A 26,827-nucleotide genomic window follows, 5' to 3' on the forward strand; every position below is an offset into this window, starting at 1 on the left:
ATTGCTTTGAAATTTGATATGCAGTTTGCTTAGGGTGACTTCAGTCAGATTTGTTCAAATTGTGGCGAAATTTGCATATTTGTATTTTTAAGGCAATTTTTGTCATTTCTGGTAAAAAAATCTTTAAAAATCTTCTTCAAAACTGCCAATCAGATAACTTTGATATTTGGTACATAGGTCCCTAGGGACGATCTATTTCAGATTTGTTCAAATTGTGCAGAAATATGCAAATTTGCATTTTTAAGGCAATTTTTGCTATTTTTGGTCAAAAAATTATTTCTCAATAAGTACTGGTCTGATAGTTTGAAATTTGGTATACAGGTTTCTATCGATGAACTAAGTATATATATTGAATTTCTGATGAAATCTATAATTTTGTATATTTGGGGCAATTTTGCCATTTTTGGTCAAAAAATGTGTATTTCCAAAACTACTCATCCGATAGCTTTGAAATTTGGTATACAGGTTCCTACAGATTAACTAAATGATAGTAAATGAAATTATGATGAAATTTACAATTTTGTAATTTTGGGGCAATTTTTCCAGTTTTGGTCAAAAAATGTGTATTTCCAAAACTACTCATCCGATAGCTTTGAAATTTGGTGTACAGGTTCCTACAGATGAACTAAATGATAATTATTGAAATTATGATGAAATCTGCAATTTTGTAATTTTGGGGCAATTTTTGCCATTTTTGGTCAAAACATGTGTTTCTCAAAAAGTACTGGTCTGATAGCTTTGAAATTTGGTATACAGGTTTCTACAGATGAGCTAAGTAATATATATTGAATTTCTGATGAAATCTGTAATTTTGTATTTTTGGGGCGATTTTTGCCATTTTTGGTCAAAAAATGTGTATATTCAAAATTACTCATCTGATAGCTTTGAAATATGGTACACAGGTTCCATAGATGAACTAAATGATATTTATTGAAATAATGATGAAAACTGCAATTTGAATTTTGGGGGGCAATTTTCCTATTTTTGGTCAAAAAATGCGTTTCTCAAAAGTACTTGTCTAACAGCTTTGAAATTTGGTATACAGGTTTCTATAGATGAACTAAATTTGATCTTTTGAAATTATGATGAAATCTGCAATTTTTACTTTTGGGGGCAATTGTTGCCATATTTGGTCAAAAAATTTATTCTCAAAAACTACTCATCAGATAGCTTTGGTTGACATGTTCTTAGGGATGATCCTATGTGTACATTCAAAGTATAATGAAATCTTCAATTGCGTATTTTTGCAGCTTATTTTAGCCACTTTTTTCTGGCCACTGCATCGAGGTATCAAAGATTTCCACTTTCTTTATCAACATGTGTCAAAAATAGTTATTCTCTACATAAACACAGCGGAGCTATATCGGCCGCTAGGTCGCTTGTGACCATTACAGCCATTAGTAAGACCATTAGAGTCAGGTTAAGACCATTAAAGCCAGGTTAAGACCATTACAGCCAGGTTAAGACCATTACAGCCAGGTTATGACCATTACAGCCAGGTTATGACCATTACAGCCAGGTTAAGACCATTACAGCCAGGTTAAGACCGTTACAGCCAGTGTATGACCACTACAGCCAGTGTATGACCATTACAGCCAGGTTAAGGCCACAACAGCCAGGTTAAGACCATTGCAGCCTGGTTATGACCATTACAGCCAGGTTATGACCATTACAGCCAGGTTATGACCATTACAGCCAGGTTAAGACCATTACAGCCAGGTTAAGACCGTTACAGCCAGGTTAAGACAATTCAGCCAGTATATGACCATTGCAGCCATGTTCAGACCATTATAGCCATTGCAGCCAGGTTAGGAACATTCGAACAGTTACTGCAAGACATGACTTGGAGAATTGTGTAAATGACAAGTAGCCATGGTAACTGGTACAAACATACTAGTTGTATATTGTCAAATAGTAGCTGTTTACGCTCTTCTCCATTGCACGATTCATAACACTTACATCAAATATCATCTTGTTTCCTACTGAAGGTTTGAAGATTTTTGGTAACAGCTACACGCCTTTACAAGATTTTGATTTCAAACTTTCAAACAGATATGATCGAACACTTTTGTCGGCTTGTTTAAAGACGATAGCATAACCATTACAGCCAGGTTAAGACCATTACAGCCAGGTTAAGACCATTACAGCCAGTGTATGACCATTACAGCCAGGTTAAGACCATTACAGCCAGTGTATGACCATTACAGCCAGGTTAAGACCATTACAGCCAAGTTAAGACCATTACAGCCAGGTTAAGACCATTACAGCCAGGTTATGACCATTACAGCCAGGTTAAGACCACTACAGCCAGGTTATGACCATTACAGCCAGGTTATATAAGACCATTACAGCCAGGTTAAGACCATTACAGCCAGTGTATGACCATAACAGCCAGGTTAAGATCATTACAGCCAGTGTATGAGCATTACAGCCAGGTTAAGACCACTACAGCCAGTGTATGACCATTACAGCCAGGTAAAGACCACTACAGCCAGTGTATGACCATTAAAGCCAGGTTAAGACCATTGCAGCCAGGTTAAGACCATTACAGCCAGTGTATGACCATTACAGCCAGTGTATGACCATTAAAGCCAGTGTATGACCATTACAGCCAGGTTAAGACCACTACAGCCAGTGTATGACCATTACAGCCAGGTTAAGGCCATTACAGCCAGTGTATGACCATTATAGCCAGGTTATGACCATTACAGCCAGGTTAAGACCACTACAGCCAGTGTATGACCATTACAGCCAGGTTAAGACCATTACAGCCAGTGTATGACCATTACAGCCAGGTTAAGACCATTACAGCCAGGTTAAGACCATTACAACCAGTGTATGACCTTTACAGCCAGTGTATGACCATTACAGCCAGGTTAAGACCACTACAGCCAGTATTAGTAAGACCATTACAGCCAGGTTTAGACCATTGCAACCTGGTTATGACCGTTACAGCCAGGTTAAGACAATTCAGCCGGTATATGACCATTATAGCCATGTTCAGACCAATACAGCCAGGTTAAGACCATTACAGCCAGGTTATGACCATTACAGCCAGGTTAAGACCATTACAGCCAGGTTATGACCATTACAGCCAGGTTAAGACCATTACAGCCAGGTTAAGACCATTACAGCCAGTGTATGACCATTACAGCCAGTGTATGACCATTGCAGCCAGGTTAAGACCATTACAGCCAGTGTATGACCATTGCAGCCAGTGTATGACCATTACAGCCAGGTTAAGACCACTACAGCCAGTGTATGACCATTACAGCCAGGTTAAGACCATAATACAGCCAGGTTAAGACCATTGCAGCCAGGTTAAGACCACTACAGCCAGTTAAGACCATTACAGCCAGGTTAAGACCATTACAGCCAGTGTATGACCATTACAGCCAGGTTATGACCATTACAGCCAGGTTAAGACCATTGCAGCCAGTTAAGACCACTACAGCCAGTGTATGACCATTACAGCCAGGTTAAGACCATTACAGCCAGTGTATGACCATTACAGCCAGGTTAAGACCATTACAGCCAGTGTATGACCATTACAGCCAGTGTATGACCATTACAGCCAGGTTAAGACCACTACAGCCAGTGTATGACCATTACAGCCAGGTTAAGACCATTACAGCCAGGTTAAGACCATTGCAGCCAGGTTAAGACCACTACAGCCAGTGTATGACCATTACAGCCAGGTTAAGACCACTACAGCCAGTGTATGACCATTACAGCCAGGTTATGACCATTACAGCCAGGTTAAGACCATTGCAGCCAGGTTAAGACCACTACAGCCAGTGTATGACCATTACAGCCAGGTTAAGACCATTACAGCCAGTGTATGACCATTACAGCCAGGTTAAGACCATTACAGCCAGTGTATGACCATTACAGCCAGGTTAAGACCATTACAGCCAGTGTATGACCATTACAGCCAGGTTATGACCATTACAGCCAGGTAAGACCACTACAGCCAGTGTAGACCATTACAGCCAGGTTAAGACCATTACAGCCAGGTTAAGACCATTACAGCCAGTGTATGACCATTACAGCCAGGTTAAGACCATTACAGCCAGTGTATGACCATTACAGCCAGGTTAAGACCATTACAGCCAGGTTAAGACCATTACAGCCAGGTTATGACCATTACAGCCAGGTTATGACCATTACAGCCAGGTTATGACCATTACAGCCAGGTTATGACCATTACAGCCAGGTTAAGACCATTACAGCCAGGTTAAGACCATTACAGCCAGGTTAAGACCATTACAGCCAGGTTATGAACATTATAGCCAGATTAAGAGTATTTTAACCTGGTGAAGACAATTACAGCCAGGGTACTACCACTACGGTCAATTTGTCCCCGCAATATACTCATGCTGTGACTATCCATGTGTTAGTAGATGTATGCCATTATATTGCATAGAATTACAAGAAACGACAAAAACTATCGATGTGCAGCATTATATTTTTATATATATATATATATATATATATATATATATATATATATATATATATATATATATATACCACACACATATATATGTGTGTGTATATATATGTGTGTGTGTGTGTGTGTGTGTGTGTGTGTGTGTGTATATATATATATATGTGTGTGTGTGTGTGTGTGTGTGTAGGTGTGTGTGTGTGTGTGTGTAAATAATAGACATTAGTTGGCTATGTGGTATTATTTGCATTGGATGATCGTAGTTCCAGCTCTAAGAATTCGATTGTTATCTATAAATTGTGAGCTATAGCATGTGATTATCACAGGATCACTGGACTTGGATCAAGGGTTCAATAATCAATTCTACATTGTTCCAACTACCCATCCCTGTCAAAATGGTACCCATCGTCAAACTCCCTCTTCTCGTCCTTCTCTTCGTCAGTGGCAGTTTTGTCTTGGCTGACAAGGCCGTTGAAGCACCGAGGTTTGTGTTAGACTTGGACGCACCACCCGAACACAGATGGTCACATATTATCGATCACTGGGGAAAAAATGAAGTCCAGAAAGATATCGACATCATCGTCAAGTGAGTGACCTATATGATCGTATGTGTGTTATAGATCGATAACACATTGCATAGAAATATCAAACAACATATAAGCCTTAAAATAGATTTCTTTTGGTGCGTATGCATTGGCTTAGAATTCCTTGAACTTGAATGCCAGCGTTGAATGTGTCTAATACTTCACTGGAAGTAAGGAACACGATTGGAACTAATTTGGGATAATTAGATGGTGAAGTAATGTCGATTTCATCTGCAAATGTAAGCTCATCTGCTTTTCTTTTTAAGTTACACACTTGTTTTTATGAGTTATTTGTAATATCACAACATTCAGCTACAGGGCACCTAACACTTTTGAGAAATTTGAAAAATATAAAGATCCAATTATCCCGAATTAGTTCCAATCGTGTTAAAGTTATATTCTATAAATGTTTAAATCAGATGGGTGTGGGATGATACTGACAAGCCAACGTAGAGACGCAAAACCAGCAGAGTCGCTTATTTTTTTTTGGGGGGGGGGAGTACGAAGTTTTTTAATGATGTCGAGATGGAGCGGTTGCAAAACTTGCATAAAGTTAACGTTTGAAGGTAGAAATAAAAAATATTAGAGTTAAAAAATCTGCAAAACGGAAAAATAGCCTTACGAAATACAAACGATCGAAGATCTTTGCAGATTAGCATTCTGATAACGAATTCGTCTAAAACTGTGCTTAATCCGCACACCTGACGGTATCTTTCTTCACAAATTACACCAGAGAGCTTACAATCTCCGACATTTAACGAAATATATAACCTAACGTTAATCACAAACATTTAAGAAAATTTACAGAAAGAAAGAAAAGGTATGTACTTTTCTGAGTGGAATACACTTTCAAAACAGACATTGAACCGTTCTACCCCGATATTGATAAATTCCTATACTTACATCATCCATAATTGCCGTCTGGAAGCAAATTCTTCATTCAAAATCATATACAAGTAATATTCCAATGTTGCAATGTCTCGTACGAAAAGCCAGTCAACCAGAAGGTCAGGGTTTAATAACTTATTATATCTTGTGCAATACGAAGGGTGCCAATTGAGTTGATGTGACATACCAAAATCAAACGCTCGAGTTAAGTGTTTTCCACCATCCGTAAGAGTCCATCGACCTACAACAACCTGACTTAAACATCCTTCGAAACTGAGCGATATACTTGTAATAGTCTTGAAATCACGCAACAATGTCGGATATACATTGTAGATTTCATCCTGCCTCAACATGTCGCGGCAACTTAACTTTTTAGAATCATATCAACTTGTATACAGGACACAACAACATTGATCTTCATATGGTATGTAATACAGCGTTTTGAAGAGATACGCGAATTCTTACTATTGATGCAGGTGGCGAAGGACAGTAACAACGTTGTGGAATGTTGAATCAAATTTACATATGTGACATTTTTACGCATAACCTGTATCACCTGTTTAACAAAATGGCTGGATTCTCAGTGGTGCGAATTTTCCAAAATCGGTCGGTAAAACTCACCCTTATTTGGTTGTTCGTGTCTTTCCATAATTCACACCTGTATGTACTATTCAATTAATTTTAAACTTTGAAGTTTAGTGCGAAATTTAATGGATCCAGTCTTTTGAAGTCATCCGCTGCCAACCGATCGTGTTCTTTATTTTCACATCTGGTTGTACCATCTTATTAAATAAGAAAATTAAAAATCTATCTGATCAGTCCAATATTTACTTTTATACTGCCGGTTCTTTTGTGCCAGACAATAGTGAAAATGTAAAATCGGTTCAGTGAGTTGGTGAGAGAACCTACGCAATTGACTTGAAATAGATAATTAAAATAATTACTGATATTGTTTTGTCTCTATCACTCGCTCCCTCTTTCAAGAACGTGAGGAAATTCTCGCCGTGTTATTTTGCCAGTATGACGTTAATGTTGAATTTTTAGTGACTTTATACCAACAGAAGAATATGGTATAGATACATGATAATGAGAATGGAAGTTCTCCTGAGGTATTACTTCGTAATAAACTGTCACATTTCATTATTGTTGAAAAATAACTCCACACCCTTTGAGGGACGCACACACCACGAGTTGATGTTGATGTCATCGTGTGGACTATTTTAAGTTCAACGAACTTTCAACAATATTTGTTCAGACTGCCCAGTCTGTCCAGTCCCGAATGTTGTGAACAGTAAAATCGCCAGCTCCGTAAAAACACGTCTATCCCGCATACGTGCATCTTTTCACAAGTCTCGAGTTAGGATACACGAGATAGGGTTACATAAAGCTCTCTTGAAATATACATAATTACCGATGTTGTCCTGTCTCTTTCCCTCACTCACTCTTTTTTAAAGATACTACCAATTTCTTAAAAAAACACGTCCATTGGAGCTAATTTGGGATAATTGGATGGTAAATGTCGATTTAATCTGCAACTATAAGCTTATCTGCTTCTCTTTTTACATTAAACACTTGTTTTTATGAGTAATTTGTAATATCTTAACAATTAGCTATACGGCACCTAACATTTTTGAGAAATTTGAAAAAAAATGAATATCCAATTCTCCTAAATTAGTTCCAATCGCGTTGACTTTAAACGTACCTCTTCACACATAAATGGTAAAAACCCCTGTAAGTACTTTGTACCGTTGTTTAATTTCGGGGCAAATGTTGACCTCGAACAGAATTCAAGAGCATTTTAATACAATGACTTCATACATGTCGCGGCCCGAATTCATCGCACAAGTTCAACAAATATACTTCGTTCGACACTTGGATAGCAAACTCTACTTCTCGCCAGCGTTATGCTGATATCCAACAGGGTAGAGAGTTATGATATTGTTCCAAGTATATATGGTAGCAGTTGGGATATATAACTATTTACGTGTAATACTGCGACTGCAAGCCTATAATCACAAGGCGTGGACATTCAATAGTTCATGTAGTTGATCAAAATGTATATTTTTATCACCCTTAAATTTCTTGTTTGCAATTTAGGCAATTGGAGGGAAAAACTAATATATACTGGTAAATTTACCACCAAATTTATCATCTGCGGTCGGACTGAGACAATCATGGAGTTGAAAGTGGGTAATTTTAGGCAATGTGGAAATTTTAGTTTGGTTCAACATCTTACGGTAATCAATGTAAATGCATAGGTGAAGTTCTGGTCTTGAATCGAGCCCAAAACCTCTTCCATCTTACGTGACGCTTTCCAATTAGGAGTGGTGTACTTGCATGTTAGGCGTGCTCTGTATATGTCGGTCATACATATAGCAGGTTAGGTGGTGACAAATTAATAACCAATAATTATTAATACCATAATTCTATTTTTCATCAAAATTTGGCAGTCAGAGCGACCATTTCAGCTGTGTACTCATCAACTAATAGCAATATTAGCATCATTGGTTACTGCCACTTTCGCCACGGTTTTATCAATGAGTATTTTCATTAACTCAATAACAAATCATTTAAATTTTTAGAACACCAACAAAAAGCATATAAAGAGGAGAAACCTCGGTTCTCAGGGAAGTTCGTTTTTGTCATTTTGAAAACTGCAAACGTTTCTGATTCATTTTCAGGAGATATGTTCCACAGGCCTTGGTACCTGCACTAGAGTTGATCGCGAAGGACATCGATAAATATTTGCCAAGCCCGTACAAGGAAGAAATTACTGGCATGGCAGCATACGCCGGTGTGAATCTTGGTGAATTGGTGGCGCTTAACATAATTTATGATATCTCAGCGTAGGTTTGATATATGATTGTAATGCGTACAGACAGTTCCTATGAAACAAAGTTGTCGAAGGAAATTCATTAAAGTTTCGACATACTTCAGTAATTTATTACCAGCAGGAAAGTGCTCCGTACTAATGTATCTTGAAGACATTTTATACTGATTTGGATTTCATTCAAAGAATGGGCATGCAGACAACAAGCTAGCACCATAGTATCCAGCGAAGCAAATGGCATTGTACATAGAAAAACAATGAAACTTGTATTTCTCTTCTGCTCTTTAATGTCCGATTACTGACAATTTAAACTTAATTTATGTTGTGTATCATGTTAAAGGGAGGTGTCGTCGGAACTGCGCATGTGCGACTTTCTTGTTTACAAACAATGTATTTCATGCATTATATCTAGATGCATCACGTCAACATAGCTGCAACATTTAAATTTTAGGATATTCATTGTTAACAAACATGTTTTAACTTTCATCAATCGCCCACTTACACTAGATACGGTGTTTACATTGGTCGTAGGGGTCCCTGGCAACCCCCCTTGATCAGAGGTTCGACGACACCCTCCCTTTACAGTAAACGACAGTCATTGATATATGTTCCACGATTCAAATCATTTCCGCTACAGTTTCTGTACAAGTATCGTTGCCCAGGACAGCAATGGCGTCATCTGGCATGGCCGTAACCTTGACTATCAGTTCGTCGACGTTCTTAGAAACATAACCTTGATATATGACGCACAGAAAAATGGCGAGGTAAAGCCCTTTCTTTGATTTTTTGTTCTAAAAGAAAGGTAAACAAAACTAAGCTAAGATGCACTCTCATTGTAGAACAGCCTCGTGGCGATAATTTTTCAACCAAATACTCTTGGATACTCTGTCGCCTTTCTCAAATTCATGATGAGAAACAAACCATGTGGCAGAATAATTCGAATTGCGATAAATGCATCTTTAAAATAATGTGATAAAAGGCAGTGCATTTTACTCTTGTCGTCCGATATTACATGTAAACTCTGAATGCATGTCTGCCCCCTCCCTCAAAAAAAACAAAACAAAACAAAAAAACAAAAAAAAACAAACAAACAAAACACTAAACGGTTATAGATTTGGCTCAGTCAAGCCATTTAAGCATCCCATTGTGAGCAGACCATTCTAGGAACGAAAAGTATATATCATTTTAATTCTATTAAAGGCTGTAACTTGAAAAGGAATTCAGCGACTCACTTCACTTTCAGACGGTGTACACAGCAACTACGTTTCTTGGTTACACTGGCGTTCTGACCGGAATGAAACCCAATGGATTCACAGTGTCTGTGGATCAGAGAAGTATGAACAAACGCGATTTTATCATAGTTTCTCAATACTTAGTCTTTCAGTGAACTAGTTGGCAGTAAGACATCTTAAGCGACTGACTAAACCTCTGTAGAATTGTTTTAGCACGCAACGAATTCCTATATTTCATAATATGCCTTGTACACAGAGGGATACTGGAAACTTCGCTCACGAATTCACTATTCTGAAAGACCAACAACTCGTTGTACGTAACAATAGTATTTATTCTCTTGCGATATTATGACTAAAACGCCCTTGAGAATATCCTTTTCAATTTTTAACCCAATCTAGTGGAATCTGTGAATACAATTCAGCAGAATCTGTCCTTGTCTTAGAGTAAACCGTCTGGAGTAAATTTATGCATGGTTGATGTTGTACGTTTGATTTACAGATACTGGATCAATTATCGATAATCTGATCGAGTTAGTCAGTGCATTATTGCAGGATAAATCATACTTTGTCAGTTTCCTGGTTAGAGACGTAAGTATTCTCTCTCTCTCTCTCTCTCTCTCTCTCTCTCTCTCTCTCTCTCTCTCTCTCTCTCTCATACCCGACGTGCATTACACGACATTGCAAAGCTAAATTGTTTTACCATTTCTATTTACTTTCCGACAGACTTTATTATATCACAAGTATTTCCACGATGCCGTTGAAAGTTTGGCGTACACAGAAATCGTCGCTTCTGTCTATTACATCGTCGGAGGAGTAGGACCTGGTGAGGGCGCTGTTATAACTCGTAACAGAAAATCAGCCCAAGACGTGTGGTTCATTGACACGGATCAAAACAGGTGATTAAGCAATTGCAGACCAGGGAAGAACCATTAGATCTTCTGAGGGGCGGTACATGAATGATCAAAATCTGCAGAAAAGGCTGTTTTTTTTTATAAAAAACCACATGAAAGTAGGCCGAAAGGTTGTATAAACATCACCGTGAGGTACACATACCATGCATTACCCCCTCAAACTGTCAAATTTTGGTGACAAACTTTGGAACGTGAAAAATAATTGCGTGTCGGCCTCTATTAATTCCGAACAGTTGTCTAAAAATATATTTGTGACGAAGTGCTGAATTTGAAGTGACGCAATTTTTCACATCCAATGAATTTAATATGATACTGTAACAGAATGAACAAAACTGACAAAGAATGAACATTTTGGAAGCCACGAACACTGTCTGCTGAAAATGTTATCGAAAGCATTTAACAAGGTTCACTCATGGTGTTTGACCAAGGCCAAGAAGGTATCTCTGTAAGTTTCAGGGATGACAATGATTTATTGTATTTGTAGGTGGTTCTTGGTAGAGACAAACTATGATCACTGGAAACCACCACCCTCACACGACGATCGAAGGTGAGTTCAAGAAAGCAAATTAACAATAATTATTTATGTGCCAACTAAAACGATTTTCAATGTACATCATACTCGCGTTCTACACATTCTCAGTTTGTGTAAGGGCTAGACCGGATGATGTAAACAAGGGATGCTTTACAGTAAGATTCGTTTCCAGTTTACGAGACCCCCTTCTCTGAAAGTCTAAAACATTTGGTCATACTTTGGTCAAGGAAATTTTAAACAATCCCGGGAGAAAAGTTACGGGCAACCATGCATTTTAATATTTCCATATATACTTTGGCCAGGGAAAAAAATGATAGCGTTTTGTATTGAAAATGGTGTTCCTTTACTGTTTTTTATTGTCTTCATGAGTGAAGAGAAATGCTACATACACTATGAAAAATGTGATTTCTTCATTTTCGTATGTGTTCTTGAATACTAAGTATTTGAACACTGATTCATTGTGCTGACAATAGCATACTGGACACATACAGTATGAATGATGGGTATTTCAACATGCTTTTGAGAGTAGACCAAGAAACTGTTTAACATGAAGAACAAAAGTTCTCCAACATTAAGTGCCAAAGCATACATTTTAAGCGCAGCTTGCTTCTCTGCTAAGCTGATCTGATATTCGATTTAAAAAAATTAGATTTATATAGAATTTTCAGTCATCTTGGGAGTTTGACTGATGATGCAGACAAGAGTTGTATGATTAACAAACCTCAAGCCATCTTTATCATTGGTTGCAAGCTGCACTGTATTTATAAGAACCACTGTAGATTGCAAGGAGATTTGAAAATCGGCATCACAACTGAGAGAACATGGTGTCAAGTACATCTGGGACATGCTGTAGCATATGAACCATAAAAAAAATCTCACTTGTCAAATTAAAGTCTCCATTGATAGAGACCAAGCACAATATTTTACTGTGTTATATTGTGATATCGTCTGCTACAGAACTCCAGCAAACAAAGCTATGATACAAATCGGACAGGACAAAGTGAATGATAAGAAAATCTACGGAGTGCTGTCAACGGCTCCTCTGCTCAGATCGTAAGTATACACTGCAAATTATTTTGTTTTCATGGTAAATATCTTAGGAGAAATTTTGCTTGAAGTGGCTCTGGTGGTTATGAATTATACGAATTGTTTCAGCCAGCTTTGAATCAAAAGGACGACAGACAGAATTCTCAGTCATATCCACTACGATGAAAGTTTGCAGTGATCAGCAATTCAGTTGCCAATGTTGTCAAAATAGACATGTAAATATTGTTATGCTTCCCTCGCATTGCAGTGTAAAACAGCAATAACAACCAAAGCTATCATACTAGCGGTTACTGTGGTGTATTAAGTCCCGGTACAAACTGAAGTACTCACAGTTGTAGCATTTATTAAAACATGGTAGCAACATCGTCGTTGTTGCTGAAGTAACAGTGATTGTGGCAATAATGGTCACCGTTATTCTCTAGCAGTACAAGGGACTATTCTAGTCGGCTTTTCACCCTTTCACCACAATGGTTTGGCCCCAACAGCGACCTTTTGCATGGTGATTGTGCATCTGGGGAGAAAAGGCACAATAAATTGGTAACATGTATTCATAGTGGCCAATCACTAAATTTCACCTGCAGGGCCATCCAAAAATAGTCCACTACCAATATTGTATAGTACTCTGCCAGCACTCTACTGGTGGGCATTGCTAAAACACCTCTTAAATGCAAAATTGTTGGTGACCAATTATGTTTATGGAAACAAAACTACTGTTAGTGTTAATAGTACATATAGTTGCTGTATGGTATCACTCGGAAAAGTTCTGATACCAAGTATTTAACTAGCAGGACCAGTATCAATTATGCTTGTAACAGATTTAGTGCTTTAAGTGTATGGCACAAATGCTGCTATCAATATTCATGAAATAACTGGTAAAATACTGGTAACCTGTTTTTATGATGGCAAATGTGTGAACAAAAACATTGGGCTGCTGCATCAATGCTGAAAAAAAACACCGCAATGTTGTTTGCTTGGCAGATTTGTGTGATTTTTGCAGATTTTATAAAGCTCTTTTTGAACTTATACTACTTCTATCAAGATGCAACATTAGACCAGTTTTATGGTCTATTTTTGTGTTGATTTCAGCTTAAGTGTGTGCAATACCCATAATGCATCACTTATCAACACGTTTCATTTCAGGAGCACCGCTTACACAGCTACCATGTCAGCAAGTCATCCGTCAGTCTATGACACCTGGTCAAGATATGTTGAAAAACAGAAGGGTGAAATTTCACCAGAGGATTTCAAGAGATGTGCTTAAAAATCTCTTGCACCTTCATGACTTTAACTAGTGGTGGACATGCATATAATCCTACGCCAAATAACTGTTCTTGTAATTTGCCAATCAACATTAGAAAGTATTTTTTGACCATTGTTTAAGTACTTAGTATATGAAACCTACATGAGAATAATCTGAGAAAAGTCTGTATTTTCAGGAATCTTTATTTAACAATATCAAGAGGAAAAGTTCACATATACAAATGTAAGGTTAAAGTTCATGGCAAGTTCATAGTCAAAATGAAACCTTAATCGAGGGCTTCATGACATATACATCAACTGACCTTGGATGACATTTTTTTTTCGAATATTGCATGACTGGAATGTATCATTGAAATAATATTTGAATAAAAGTAAATTTGTGGTATGCTTTGTTAGCTGTGCTTCTATCATATGACATTAGGAAATTGTTAAATTTGCACTGATTTCAGTAACCATGCTTTACAAACCATAGACAGTGATAGTATAGCACAGAGATGAATCGTAAGAAGTGAGCATTATTGAGACAAACATTTCAAATACAATGGGTAATGTAATTTTTGAACTCAGAGGAACATTAAACAAGCGACCTAGCGGCCGATATAGCTCCGCTGTGTTTATGTAGAGAATAACTATTTTTGACACATGTTGATAAAGAAAGTGGAAATCTTTGATAGTTCAATGCAGTGGCCAGAAAAAAGTGGCTAAAATAGCTGCAAAAATACACAATTGAAGATTTCATCATACTTTGAATATATCACATCGGATCATCCCTAAGAACATGTCAACCAAAGCTATCTGATGAGTAGTTTTTTGAGAATAAAATTTTCTGACCAAAAATGGCAACAATTGCCCCCAAAAATAAAAATTGCAGATTTCATCATAATTTCAAAAGATCAAATTTAGTTCATCTATAGAAACCTGTATACCAATTTCAAAGCTGTTAGACCAGTACTTTTTGAGAAACACATTTTTTGACCAAAAGTGGAAAAAATTGCCCAAAAAATTCAAAATTGCAGATTTCATCATAATTTCAATAAATATCATTTAGTTCATCTGTAGGAACCTGTTTCCAAAATTTCAAACCTATCAGATGAGTAGTTTTGTAAATACACATTTTTTGACCAAAAATGGCAAAAATTGCCCCAAAAATACAAAATTACAGATTTCATCAGAAATTCAACATATATTACTTAGTTCATCTATAGAAACCTGTATACCAAATTTCAAAACTATCAGACCAGTTCTTTTTGAGAAATACATTTTTTGACCAAAAATGGCAAAAATTGCCTTAAAAATGCAAATTTGCATATTTCTGCACAATTTGAACAAATCTGAAATAGATCATCCCTGGGGACCTATGTACCAAATATCAAAGCTATCTGACTGGTAGTTTTGAAGAAGAAGATTTTAAAGATTTTTTTCCAAAAATGACAAAAATTGCCTTAAAAATACAAATATGCAAATTTCACCATGATTTGAACAAATCTGACTGAAGTCACCCTAAGTAAACTGCATATCAAATTTCAAAGCAATCGGACAAGCAATTTCAGAGAAGAAGATTTTTTTACCAAAAACACCAAAAAATGCCCCAAAAATACAAATATGCAAATTTCACCACGATTTGAATAAACTGAAGTGAGGTCATCCTAAGTGAAATGCATATCAAATTTCAAAGCAATTGGACTTGCAGTTTCAGAGGGAAGGCAATTGTTGACGGACGACGACGTTAGAAAATCAACCTATTTGATAAGCTCCGCGTCGCTGACAGCGGAGCTAAAAATACTGCCAATGGCGCTTGGACATAACGGCCTCTAAGTATTATCGTCATTTATCAACAACCCTACTCACTGTGAATTAGACAGACCACAAAGTCAATGTGCAACATATAGCTGAAAGACTATTTTTCACATTGCGATTTTAAGCCCATTTTTGTGAGAAAAGGGACATGTATATGTATATGGAGAAAAAGCAGAAGACATATTTGTAAATCAGTGGTTTGTTGAGTGACAATCATGTATGCATCTCTTGAAAAATTTTGTTGTTATAAGGTATAACAGTAGTGTAAGAACAAGCGACCTAGCGGCCGATATAGCTCCGCTGTGTTTATGTAGAGAGTAACTATTTTTGACACATGTTGATGAAGAAGGTGGAAATCTTTGATAGCTCAATGCAATGGCCAGAAAAAAGTGGCTAAAATAAGCTGCAAAAATACACAATTTCATCATACTTTGAATATATCACATCGGATCATCCCTAAGAACATGTCAACCAAAGCTATCCGATGGGTAGTTTTTTGAGAATGAAATTTTCTGACCAAAAATGGCAACATTGCCCCAAAATTACAAAATTACTGATTTCATCATAATTTCAATAAATATCATTAAGGTGATCTGTAGGAACCTGTATACCAAATTGCAAAGCTATCAGATGAGTAGTTTTGGAAATACACATTTTTTGACCAAAAATGGAAAAAATTAACCCAAAATTACAAAATTGCAGATTTCACCATAATTTCAATAAATATCATTAAGTTTATCTGTAGGAACCTGTATACCAAATTTCAAAGCTATCAGATGAGCAATTTTTGAAATACACATTTTTTGACCAAAAATGGCAATCATTGCCCCAAAATACAAAATTACAGATTTCATCAGAAATTCAATATATATTACTAAATTCATCTATAGAAACCTGCATACCAATTTCAAAACTATCAGACCAGTACTTTTTGAAAAAAACATTTTTTGACCAAAAATGGCAAAAATTGTCTTAAAAATGCAAATTTGCATATTTCTGCACAATTTGAACAAATCTGAAATAGATCATCCCTAGGGACATATGTACCAAATATCAAAGCTATCTGACTTGTAGTTTTGAAGAAGAAGATTTTTAAAGATTTTTTTACCAAAAATGACAAAAATTGCCTTAAAAATACAAATATGCAAATTTCACCACGATTTGAACAAATCTGACTGTAGTCACCCTAAGTAAACTGCATATTAAATTTAAAAGCAATCGGACAAGCGGTTTCAGAGAAGAAGATTTTTTTACCAAAAACAGCAGAAAATGCCCCAAAAATACAAATATGCAAATATCACCACAATTTGAACAAACTTAAGTGAGGTCACCCCAAGTGAACTGCATATAAAATTTCAAAGCAATTGGACTTGCGGTTTCAGAGGAGAAGGCAATTGTTGACGGACGACGGACGACGACGGACGACGACGACGGACGACGGACGACGACGGACGACGACGGAAAATCAACCTATTTGATAAGCTCCGCGTCGCTGACAGCGGAGCTAATAATGAGGTTAGAATAAGTGTAGTAAAGCTAAGTTGACAGTAATTAAGATTACAAAATTATACACTAAGCTAAGGAAATCTGAATGAAATAAATGTTGAAAGTAGTTATTAAAGCTAAGATAGGAATGAACTGAATTACTGCTACAGTCTATTCAGTGGGTTTTGACTTTTGTCGTTTATGGAAAATTTTCACTGTCCGACACCAACTTAACCCATCACAATAACATGATGACCTTTGGTCATTATGTTAAAAAATCTGTAGCAGCAAACAAAAGTGTGTTTGGTTGTAACCTTACACATGGTGACCTCTTCTTGTATTGCTATGGCAGATGACTACAATATATATTATAGCCCAACATGGGACTATGTGCCCAAGGGTAGGTGACCATTTGCCTGGCATAAGGAGGTGCAAATGGTCTCCTGCCCGAGGGTACATAGTCCCATGTTTGGGCAATAATATTTTTATTACATGCCTCTCTTACACAGTTTTCACTCAAAATATTTAGATTTATTGGCAAATGATAATCCAATGCTTTATTTCCATCTTAGACGAAAATCCGTTAAAAATGGAACGATTTTCATCATCGAATGGCGCAATGATATATTTAAACTACTGTTATGTGGTTTATCAATTTTTTTTCTGCAAAATTTTTCCAAAACCGGATTTCCTATGCAAAACATGAAATTTCGACCTGTTCATATAAAAAAGTTATTAAGTTGAAAATAGTTCTGGTTTACTTTCAGTCCAATGATGACTATGCGACCTGCGACGTCATCGACGAGTTACCATTGAATCCTATGGAGCGCGCGACGTTCGATTAAAGAGGCATGTAATAATGATGACTGTGAAGCACATGGCAGTCTTAGTTCAGGGACTTTGATAGTGCAAACACTTGATTGACAACATGAACTTCACTTTTTGAATGATAATGATACAGCCCATTCCGGCAGACGGCTGCATTGGACTTGAACGTGTTGATATTATTCTGATAATGGGATAGCTTATTTCTTAATGCCTTGTAAATTTGTATTGTGTCAAAAATTAGTCACACCAATCTTGAAACTTAAGAAGAAGATGCTGCTATCAATATCAATTTTGCATTCCTTTAATCCATTTTTATGTTTGTCATTTTTGGAATTAAAGCTATCAACAAAGGGATAATTAAGTGTGACCCTGAACTCTCTGATACTTAATTGATTTCTTAAACTTAAATTTCAGCCAAATGTAACACAATGCCACCATTACCAATGTTGGAAGCCATTTTTTTGTGGATCACTGTGATTGCATCAATCTAGTATGTAGCAGCTAATAGTTGCAAAAGGTAATCCGTCGCTTTGATTGGCGGATACTTGTCGCTGTTATCTGTACATTTCACAATCACGTCTTTGTCAGGTAATACAAAGAATGCAATAGACTGTCTCTCTTTGCTTTTGGCTTCTCTGGTCGTTGGCATCAGAATACGATGTTTCTGAAAAATGCAGTCAAAACAAGATTAGTAGGACAGGTAAATCCATGATCAGATTCATTATCGAATACAGCTGAAATTGTCAAACAGGCCGACGATAATACAGATAAAGTTGCCAAAGAGGATGATATATAGATGAAGTTGCCAAAAGGGCTGATAATTCCTTATTACTTACCACTGGTTTTATGACTTTTATGGCTGACACTATACAAGTCACTTGACGAGAGATGTGATAAACAAGCACAAGAAGACAGAGTTTGTTCAGAGCTCTGTCAGCAGTGACCTATGACGCATGTATGATACCAATAAAAAACCTCCATCTGTGATGCGTGTCAACACCATTTATGATTCATATTTGTTGAACAGTTCAAGTTAGAAAGTGCTGTAATCACTTACAGCGAACGTATAAATGAACTGTGGGATAAGTTTACATCATGCACTCTGTTCTTGCATTTAGTCATGAGGAGTCAATCAATCAATCAATCAATCAATCAATCAATTGATGATGCTTTGATCAATTTGTTGCATGTCATTTTGCTACATACCTCCTGTCTTGGGCTAATGTGCAGCAGTGAATAAGCTGTTATCCAATTGGGTAGCTGAATCTTACCAATATAATTAAAACAATACAAATAGACTCCCTAAGTCGCTGTGAATAGTGACAATGGACCAATCAGAGAAACAACTTATTCAGCAGCCTGACCTTAGCATTTTCATCATAATCATAAGACTTTACTAGAAAGATAGGTACAGTGAACAGAGGGTGAAATAGGAGATGGTGAATTTCACGGATTTACTGACCGTAGATTTCAGTGTATCACTTGTCCATCTTTGCATCATGTCACCAATGTTGACCAGTACTGTGTCTTCAATGGGTGTGGCAGAAACCCATTCCCCGGACCTGTTCATTACCTTGATAACAGTGTACAAACATAAAAGCACAGTTAGGTAATAGAAAGTAAAAGTTTGTTCAAAAAACCAAGTGGCAACAACATTCAGAACTACCCGAGTTACAAATTCACTACATGTTAATTCACAAAATATGCAATGCCAAACAAATGTAAAACTTGTGAAAAGGGTTACCGTGAAGAACTGCCAATAAAATTATTTTCCTCTAACATCTGCCATTTTTTTAGTGTTTTTATTCAGTGAAACTGGTTAATTGACAATATGTATCAATATAAAAATATCACAACATATGATTTCATGAAAGTGAAAAATATACATTTCTGCATGTAGAATTCCATTCGGTTGACTAAGGGCTTGGTCGTGAGATCTGGCAGTTGGTGCACAGCCTTTTGATGCACAGCAAAAATTTGTTGTGAACCCCCCGGGTTGAATTTGAAAACAGCATGACCTCCCCACAGCTCCCCTATCAATGAAATGAGAAGTCCACAGTTCCACAAACCTTTAACTTACTTCAAGGCCTCCAGCTGTATCTTGAAATAGAAGTGTAAGAGAGCCATAGTCTGTGTGAATTCCACATCTCTGCTGTCCTTCTTTTATGGTAAGGTTTTCAGGAATCGATGGATAATAAAGGGTTCTGAGTGTTGTATCATTATCACCTCCATCCACACCAGTATGGGTTTTCAGGAATAAACGTGGATCCTGGACATATCAAATTTTGATAAATTTCATGAAGTAATCTGTCTCCAATCAGGAAGTTCATGCTTATTTTTTTTATCCTTATTATTCTGTTTTTAACCAACAACTACATTGTATCTAACACAAACCATCATAGGATTCTGTAAACTTACTGAAAATTTATGTGGTGGAAAATTGAATGTCCGGGGAAATCAAAGTTGTTGTGCAGAATGCTGAAGATGATGTATGAAATGAAGCCCCTGCAGCTGTGAGGGAATTTGTGAGTTAAAAACAGAACCAAGACACATGTCTATGTGTATTGGTGTGTCGTAGTTACTTGGGGTAGCCAACAAGACTAACAAGATTAACAGTGAAAAGTTATTTTCATTGTCTTTGTTATAGGAAATTTTTTTTCCCTGTCTCCCTAGAGTATATTGAATACCATGTATTCACTTTACAAAAAAATCAAAGCATTGTACACAAGGTGTAATCTTGTTGTCGACAAATGAATTGGACTACAAAATTTAGCATCAATAATATCATTGGTAATTACACACATAGAATCTAAGACGAAAGGTATTGTCACATGGTTTGGGGAGTTGTCTAACGGAATAAAAATAATGGTCTTTAATAATATAATGGTAATTAATGATTTTAAACTCACATCCATATTAAGGCCCTGTCCCATGATGTCCAACAGCGTTAAACTTAATTCTGTACATTGCTTGTAGAAGTCAAGTAATATCTCTCTGAATTCTGGTAGCTCTTCATCAGGCATTGGCTTCAGGGTGAAATTGAAAAAAAAACCCACTCCATCAGCCGTAATATCCCCTTGTAGTAGTACAACTTAGATTGAGCCAAACCAATTTAAAGGGGGGTGTTATTTCATAAGATTCTCTATAAACTACATGGCATCACAAATAACATATGGAATATTGTTGATTGAATTTCTAAATGAAATGAGATATTGATAGGAAATCCATCTACATGAACTAGATCTGACTGTATAAGTCATCTGAGTGACGAGTATCACTTGTTTACCCCACTGCACTGTAAACAGGTCCACTATCACTAACGACAACGGCGCATGGGTTTGGGCCAAACAATGGTGGTGAAAGGGTTGAGCTGATATTTCTTAAAGGTTCAACCCTTTAACTATAAGAATTTGGTCCATTCTTGTTGTTTAACTGAGGATGGGTGAATCTATATACATTTAAAGAGGGGTGAGAGGTTCATAATGTTGATTATGACTTTTCAAGAATCAAGTAAAACTCTAAATATACCTTCTCTTTGTCACCGTTGACATAATTAAAAGATTCTTTAAGATCTCCATGTGGAATGCTGGTGTCCAACCTAAACAAAATAATAATAACAATAAATAAACAAACAAATGATGGAACAAATCCACAAATGGATAAATATAATAAATAAATAAATAGATAAACAAATAGGTAAAACATAAATAGAGAAAGAAAGATTAACACACAAAGAATATGAAAATAGAGTATTTACTATGATACTTTTATGAATGCACATAAAATTGAAATAGACATTAGCATGGCGCATGGCCCTTTGCTCTGTGTTGGCCAATACAACTTACAGTCATGTCCCCAGGCATATTTTGTAGTATGTTCATAATTAACCAATCTAAAATGCAATGACATAATTTTTCTGTTTTCCTGTGCATAGATAAGAGCACCATATTTGCAGCAACAAAATTTAAATCCTCCGTATACTAATTTTTCCACCATCTAAAATGCAAAAGCTTACAAACATCACCTTCATGGGAAATTATATTCCTTAATAAAATACTGCATTGTACAGGAAAACCTCTGATAATATTAAAAGATACAGCTATACGTTGGGTACCCTGGTACGGTTATTAAAATGTACTTTGTTCCTAAAAATTACCCTATCAGTGAACAATGGAAGAACAAACGGACCAACTGTAAACAATGACAAATATGTACACTGCAACAACCAGATATGAACTGAAAATGCTCACATGTTTAATTATATGTTGCAGTTATGTGTAAATTTGAACCTTTGCCACATGTTTGCAACTTCATTGAAAGTGTTATGATCAACATAATGAATAATATTCACCACAGATTAATTTTAAATCCAAGTATACATCCCCAATCAGGAAAATTCATTAAAATATGCAAATTAGGAATTGACTGAAATGTTCTCATTAAATATGCAAATTATGAATTGGCTGAAGTAAAAATATTAAATGACTTTCAATAATGTCATATCATAGTATCTTTAATGTACAAAGCAGTTCGTCAACTTTGGTCTAGTCAAGACAGATAAATATCCTTAATTAGGAAAATTCATTAAATTTGCAAATACATAATCGGCTAAAGTAAAAATGCTTCATGACTTTTAATGCTGTATCATAGTATCTTTAGTGTACATAGCAAGTTTTGTCAAATTTGGTCTAGTCAATACAGATAAATATCCCTAATTAGGAAAGTTCATTATATATGCAAATTAGGAATTGGCTGAAGTAAACGATGACTTTTAATAATGTTGTTTTATAGTATTTTCAATATATGTTGCAAGATTCATCAACTTCGGTCGAATCAATTCAGATATATATCCCTAATTAGTGAAGTTTATTAAATATGCAAATAAGTATTTGGCTGAAGTAAAACTGCTTAATGAATTTCAACAATGTTATATCATAGCATCTTTAATGTACATAGCAAATTTCATCAATTTTGGTCAAGTCAATTCAAATAAATATCCCTATTCCAAAAGTTCATTAAATATGCAAATTAAGAGTTTGATGAAGTAAGAATGCTTAATGACTTTCAATAATGTTAAATCATAGTATCTTCAATATACATACCAAGTTTTGTCAATTTTGATGAAGTCAAATCAGATATATATCCCTAATTATGAAAGTTCATTAAATATGCAAATTATCCATTATCTTTTATGTCACCCCTTAATATCTTTCACAGCTGATATATCTTGGTGTGATCAATATTTGTAGCAAATCCCATCAAATTGTGTGCAATCGTTGTCAATTATATATATCCATTTTTTCTAAAATCATTAATTATGCAAATGAGCAAAAAGTAAGCAAGCCACACCCACCAAAAACTAATCAGTTCTTGCCATTTGCAAACTGAATCTATATACCAGATTTGATTCTGATCTGATGAGCCATTTTTGAGATATTGAGCCCACAGACAGACAGATACACAGACAGACAGAAACACAGACAGACACACAGACAGACAGACATCGCTGCGACATATGCTCACGTGTGTCAACACGTGAGCAAAAAATGAGACTTCTATCAACTTTTATAAATTTTTGATGATTTAATTCTATCTGCTATGAAATGATCCTCATTTTGTCAGTTACGCCATTTAAAGAAAAATCTTTGTTTGTATTGTCCTTTGATTTTTGAAAAACCTACCAGCCAGCCAGGGAAAAGAACACACACAGACAAAAAACACAAGTGTATTAACATAAACTAAACTTTATTTGGTTTCTTTTGGAAAAATAAAATTTTTATTTGTAATAGTGTTAACATTGTGTTTGTTTTCTTAATTTTCTCTGAAAACCTACCAGCACGTTGAAAGGACAACAAAGAATTTTTTACAGTGCCTTATAAATAATGATCCTCATTGTTACAGTCAAAATCACTACTTCATTATTATATATATATATATATATAATTTCAGCATTGAAATCCACAATGCATCTTATAATAGATATCCAATATCATGTGTACGACACTTTCACAAAAATACCAACTTTGTGAACTTTGAAGATTAAATTAGAGTCATTATAAAAACTGAATTTAACAGATTTCTATAGACATAACTCATCTATGTTTAATTCCATGGTGTTCATGTACTTGATTCTTCGCACTGGACCTGATAAATCTTTACAGGAATGATTTCAACAAAGTCTATTAAAGTGTTTCTAACCTTTCACCTTCAGTCTGAACAAAGCCATGTTCACTGTCTCGCTGGGCAACATTCGTAGCATACTTCATTTTGATATCATTTGACAGAGAGAAGAACTTTCGTGATACTTTGAACATCTTCTCCACCTGCAAAGGAGAACTGCCGATATTTGAATATTGCCATAGTGAAGCAACAACTGAATGTATGGCAGAATGAACAACAACAATAACCATCCTCCATTTAACCATAAACTTCAATAACAAATGAAGGCTGCGTCCAATATGAGGAAGGTCTGTTGGAGGAATTAGAGGAGGGTAATGTTTTCAGACTGAGAGGAATACTTTGTTCCAGGGAGTCTACGCCAAGGTCGCTTGTGAATCGATGCACGTTGTATGCTACTTTTCTCATGCCCTAATTACCACATAGCAGCCGTAGGATCGATTCACAAGCGACTGTACCGTGTACGTGCTATACCCGGGTGCTATATGCCAATTGTAGCTGAGAGGAGCTTGGGGTGCCAAAAGGTCAAACTGAAAATTACATTATTACTATGCAAACACTCAGTAGTTCGAAGTTGTGAATGCTCATATACGAAGCTCACATGAGCTGAGGCAATCCCGTGGTTTTTGAGGTACATAAAACCTATCGTTGTCAACGCCTGATGATAGGGTGACCGGACGATTTTAAAAACTGAATTTTTTGCCAAAATCTTGATGGCACCTGTTGAAAGTGTTGGTACAAAGTCCAAATGTGCAAAAATAATTTGGCTAATTAGCATAATCACAAAATCTAAGTTTCCAAATTCTTTCCCTGGGAATATTGTAATGAGGAATAATGAGACAATATGACCAAAAATCGGATCAAATATTGTTAAAATGGCTCAAAGATGACTAACTGTACAATAATGAGTCTCGTGAAAGGTGCATTGATAGTTTCCAAATTATTTCTGTGAGAATATTGTATGGGTTGATGAGTCACAGTGAAAGAAAATGGAAGATTGTCCTTAGGCTGACCTTTGTGTTTACAGTATCATGGATACAAGCCATTGTTTCTGGTCAGAGACAGGTGCGCACCAGTGAAAAAGCACGTTGTTCAAGTACGGCACTATTGCGAACTTTACTTCCTGCTTTTAAAAAACCGTGGGCGCTAATTTGCGCTGCATAGCTGAGCTATTTTAAAGCACAAAACAAGTAGAAAAATATATAAGGTACAATTTGCCCGCATGGCCATTTCTTCCCTCCTTGAAAATGATGCCAAAAGTCATAGCCGTTTCAAAGTAAAAATTTCGTCAGCAGTTTCTTGGAAGAAAAAAAACCTTTTTAGGAAATTTTTGCACTCATCTTGACTTCCTAGTCTTCACAACATTCACTGTGAAATGCAAGTGTTTCCGTTCACGCGATCTCTCATAGTGACCATTCGCGTGCGAGTAGACGACTTCCAAGATGGCGTCCCGTCTGACGTTTGTTGACAAAATGTGTTCATAAACTTCAAGATTTTCACGTCATTACCTTGTTCATAGACATAAATGTGCACAACTGTTGCATACTTAAGGTGAATTTGTACAATTTACCACTACCTGGGTCCCCCTTTATGCCTTCGATTTCGAGCATTCACTCTTAGAAAACTTGTGTCAGCCCCATTGTAGGGAATAGGAGGGCCTCTCGTCCGGTCACCCTACTGATGAACTTCATCGACAAGGCGAAGCCGAGTTTCAGATGAGTCTCCCGGGATCCGACGATATGAACTGAAGTCGATGACGGGAATCTTTTCGGAGTCCATGCTGAATGTTGTTGTGCACATCCAGCTGAAGCAGGTAGAGGGAAAAGGTCAATATATCATGACGACAGAACTATATCAGCAGACAGTGACCTTTCAACTCAGAATACCATGCTACCGTAGGAAGGAGCGACATTGACTGACCAGTTGAGTTGGGATCGGGGACGCAATACCATATGCCGATGCGCCCTCAACGGTCTTCATAGCAAGCGAGGGTCATCGTGCAAGCTGGGCATACCATTAGATCTTTGAAGGGAATGCGGTTGGTGACTTGCAAACGTTTTATGCATTCAAACATTTGACAAATTTCTTTCGTTTTAATTTTTTGGGTGTATTAAGGGCAAATTTGGTAAAAATTAAATAATTTCACTCATTCACACAATTTTTCATTTGAATTATAAGAACCCTCACTGTTCAAATTTTTTAATTTTATGTTGTACGATCAGCCGAGTGTGAACATTTACTATAGTTCACAACAAACTTGAAATGAATAGTTTCATGTATTGATTTTAAGTGATTTTTATGAAAACAAGTCTTTTCACGGTCGGTTTACAGAAAATCGAGCAGGTGACCCCATCTTTATCTTTCATTTTTAGCTCACATTTGGTATATATAGGTATACATACCAAAAAAAAAAGAGCGTATATGGTAGGTGGGTGGCGTCTGTATGTCTGTTAGTAATGTGTGGATGTATGTCCGTCCACATCAAAAACTCCTAAGCCGCAGCACCTACCATCTTAGTATTTGGTGTACAGGTGCATCCAGGGGTGGAGATGTGAATTTGTTCAAATGAATATGTCTGGGTCAAAAATAAGTAACCGGTGCATCATCATCACGGCTCACGGCTTCACTGTGGCGCTGATCCCATTGTTGTATCGGCGACAACAGGACAATACGTCGTGGATTCCGACAAGAGTTCAATTTCACTGCACTTCTCCATGTTCTCCATGTTGGGTTGCCCAGTAGTGTCTTTCGATTAACCCTCTGAATCATTTTTTTTCATGGACTCGTGCAGCAAATTGAAAGAAAA

The 26,827-nt window shown here is 36.5% G+C and overlaps 2 protein-coding genes across 4 annotated transcripts; one reads left to right on the plus strand and one right to left on the minus strand.

Moving 5' to 3' along the window:
* The first annotated feature begins 4,779 nt into the window (after window positions 1-4,779).
* On the plus strand, window positions 4,780-14,119 carry LOC139152632 (N-acylethanolamine-hydrolyzing acid amidase-like). Its single transcript, XM_070725878.1, has 9 exons — window positions 4,780-5,036; window positions 8,604-8,768; window positions 9,390-9,516; window positions 9,996-10,086; window positions 10,484-10,572; window positions 10,708-10,880; window positions 11,380-11,442; window positions 12,385-12,480; window positions 13,615-14,119. Exons 1-9 carry the CDS (start codon window positions 4,846-4,848, stop codon window positions 13,733-13,735), a joined length of 1,116 nt encoding a protein of 371 aa, XP_070581979.1. The 5' UTR covers window positions 4,780-4,845; the 3' UTR covers window positions 13,736-14,119.
* On the minus strand, window positions 13,900-25,957 carry LOC139152633 (uncharacterized). Of its 3 annotated transcripts, XM_070725879.1 has the most exons (8): window positions 25,699-25,957; window positions 24,623-24,679; window positions 24,043-24,167; window positions 21,373-21,442; window positions 20,754-20,870; window positions 19,925-20,113; window positions 19,307-19,417; window positions 13,900-18,508 (listed from the first exon to the last, which is right to left on the minus strand). In XM_070725879.1, the coding sequence occupies exons 1-8, from the start codon at window positions 25,819-25,821 to the stop codon at window positions 18,332-18,334; spliced, it is 969 nt and encodes a 322-aa protein (XP_070581980.1). In that variant the 5' UTR covers window positions 25,822-25,957; the 3' UTR covers window positions 13,900-18,331. The 3 variants fall into 3 exon arrangements, with proteins under 3 accessions (XP_070581980.1, XP_070581982.1, XP_070581981.1); XM_070725881.1 differs by lacking the exon at window positions 24,623-24,679 and having other exon boundaries at window positions 25,598-25,954; XM_070725880.1 differs by lacking the exon at window positions 24,623-24,679 and having other exon boundaries at window positions 25,595-25,954.
* Window positions 25,958-26,827: the final 870 nt, after the last annotated feature.

Source organism: Ptychodera flava, chromosome 16, assembly GCF_041260155.1.
Source record: "Ptychodera flava strain L36383 chromosome 16, AS_Pfla_20210202, whole genome shotgun sequence".
NCBI lineage: Eukaryota > Metazoa > Hemichordata > Enteropneusta > Ptychoderidae > Ptychodera > Ptychodera flava.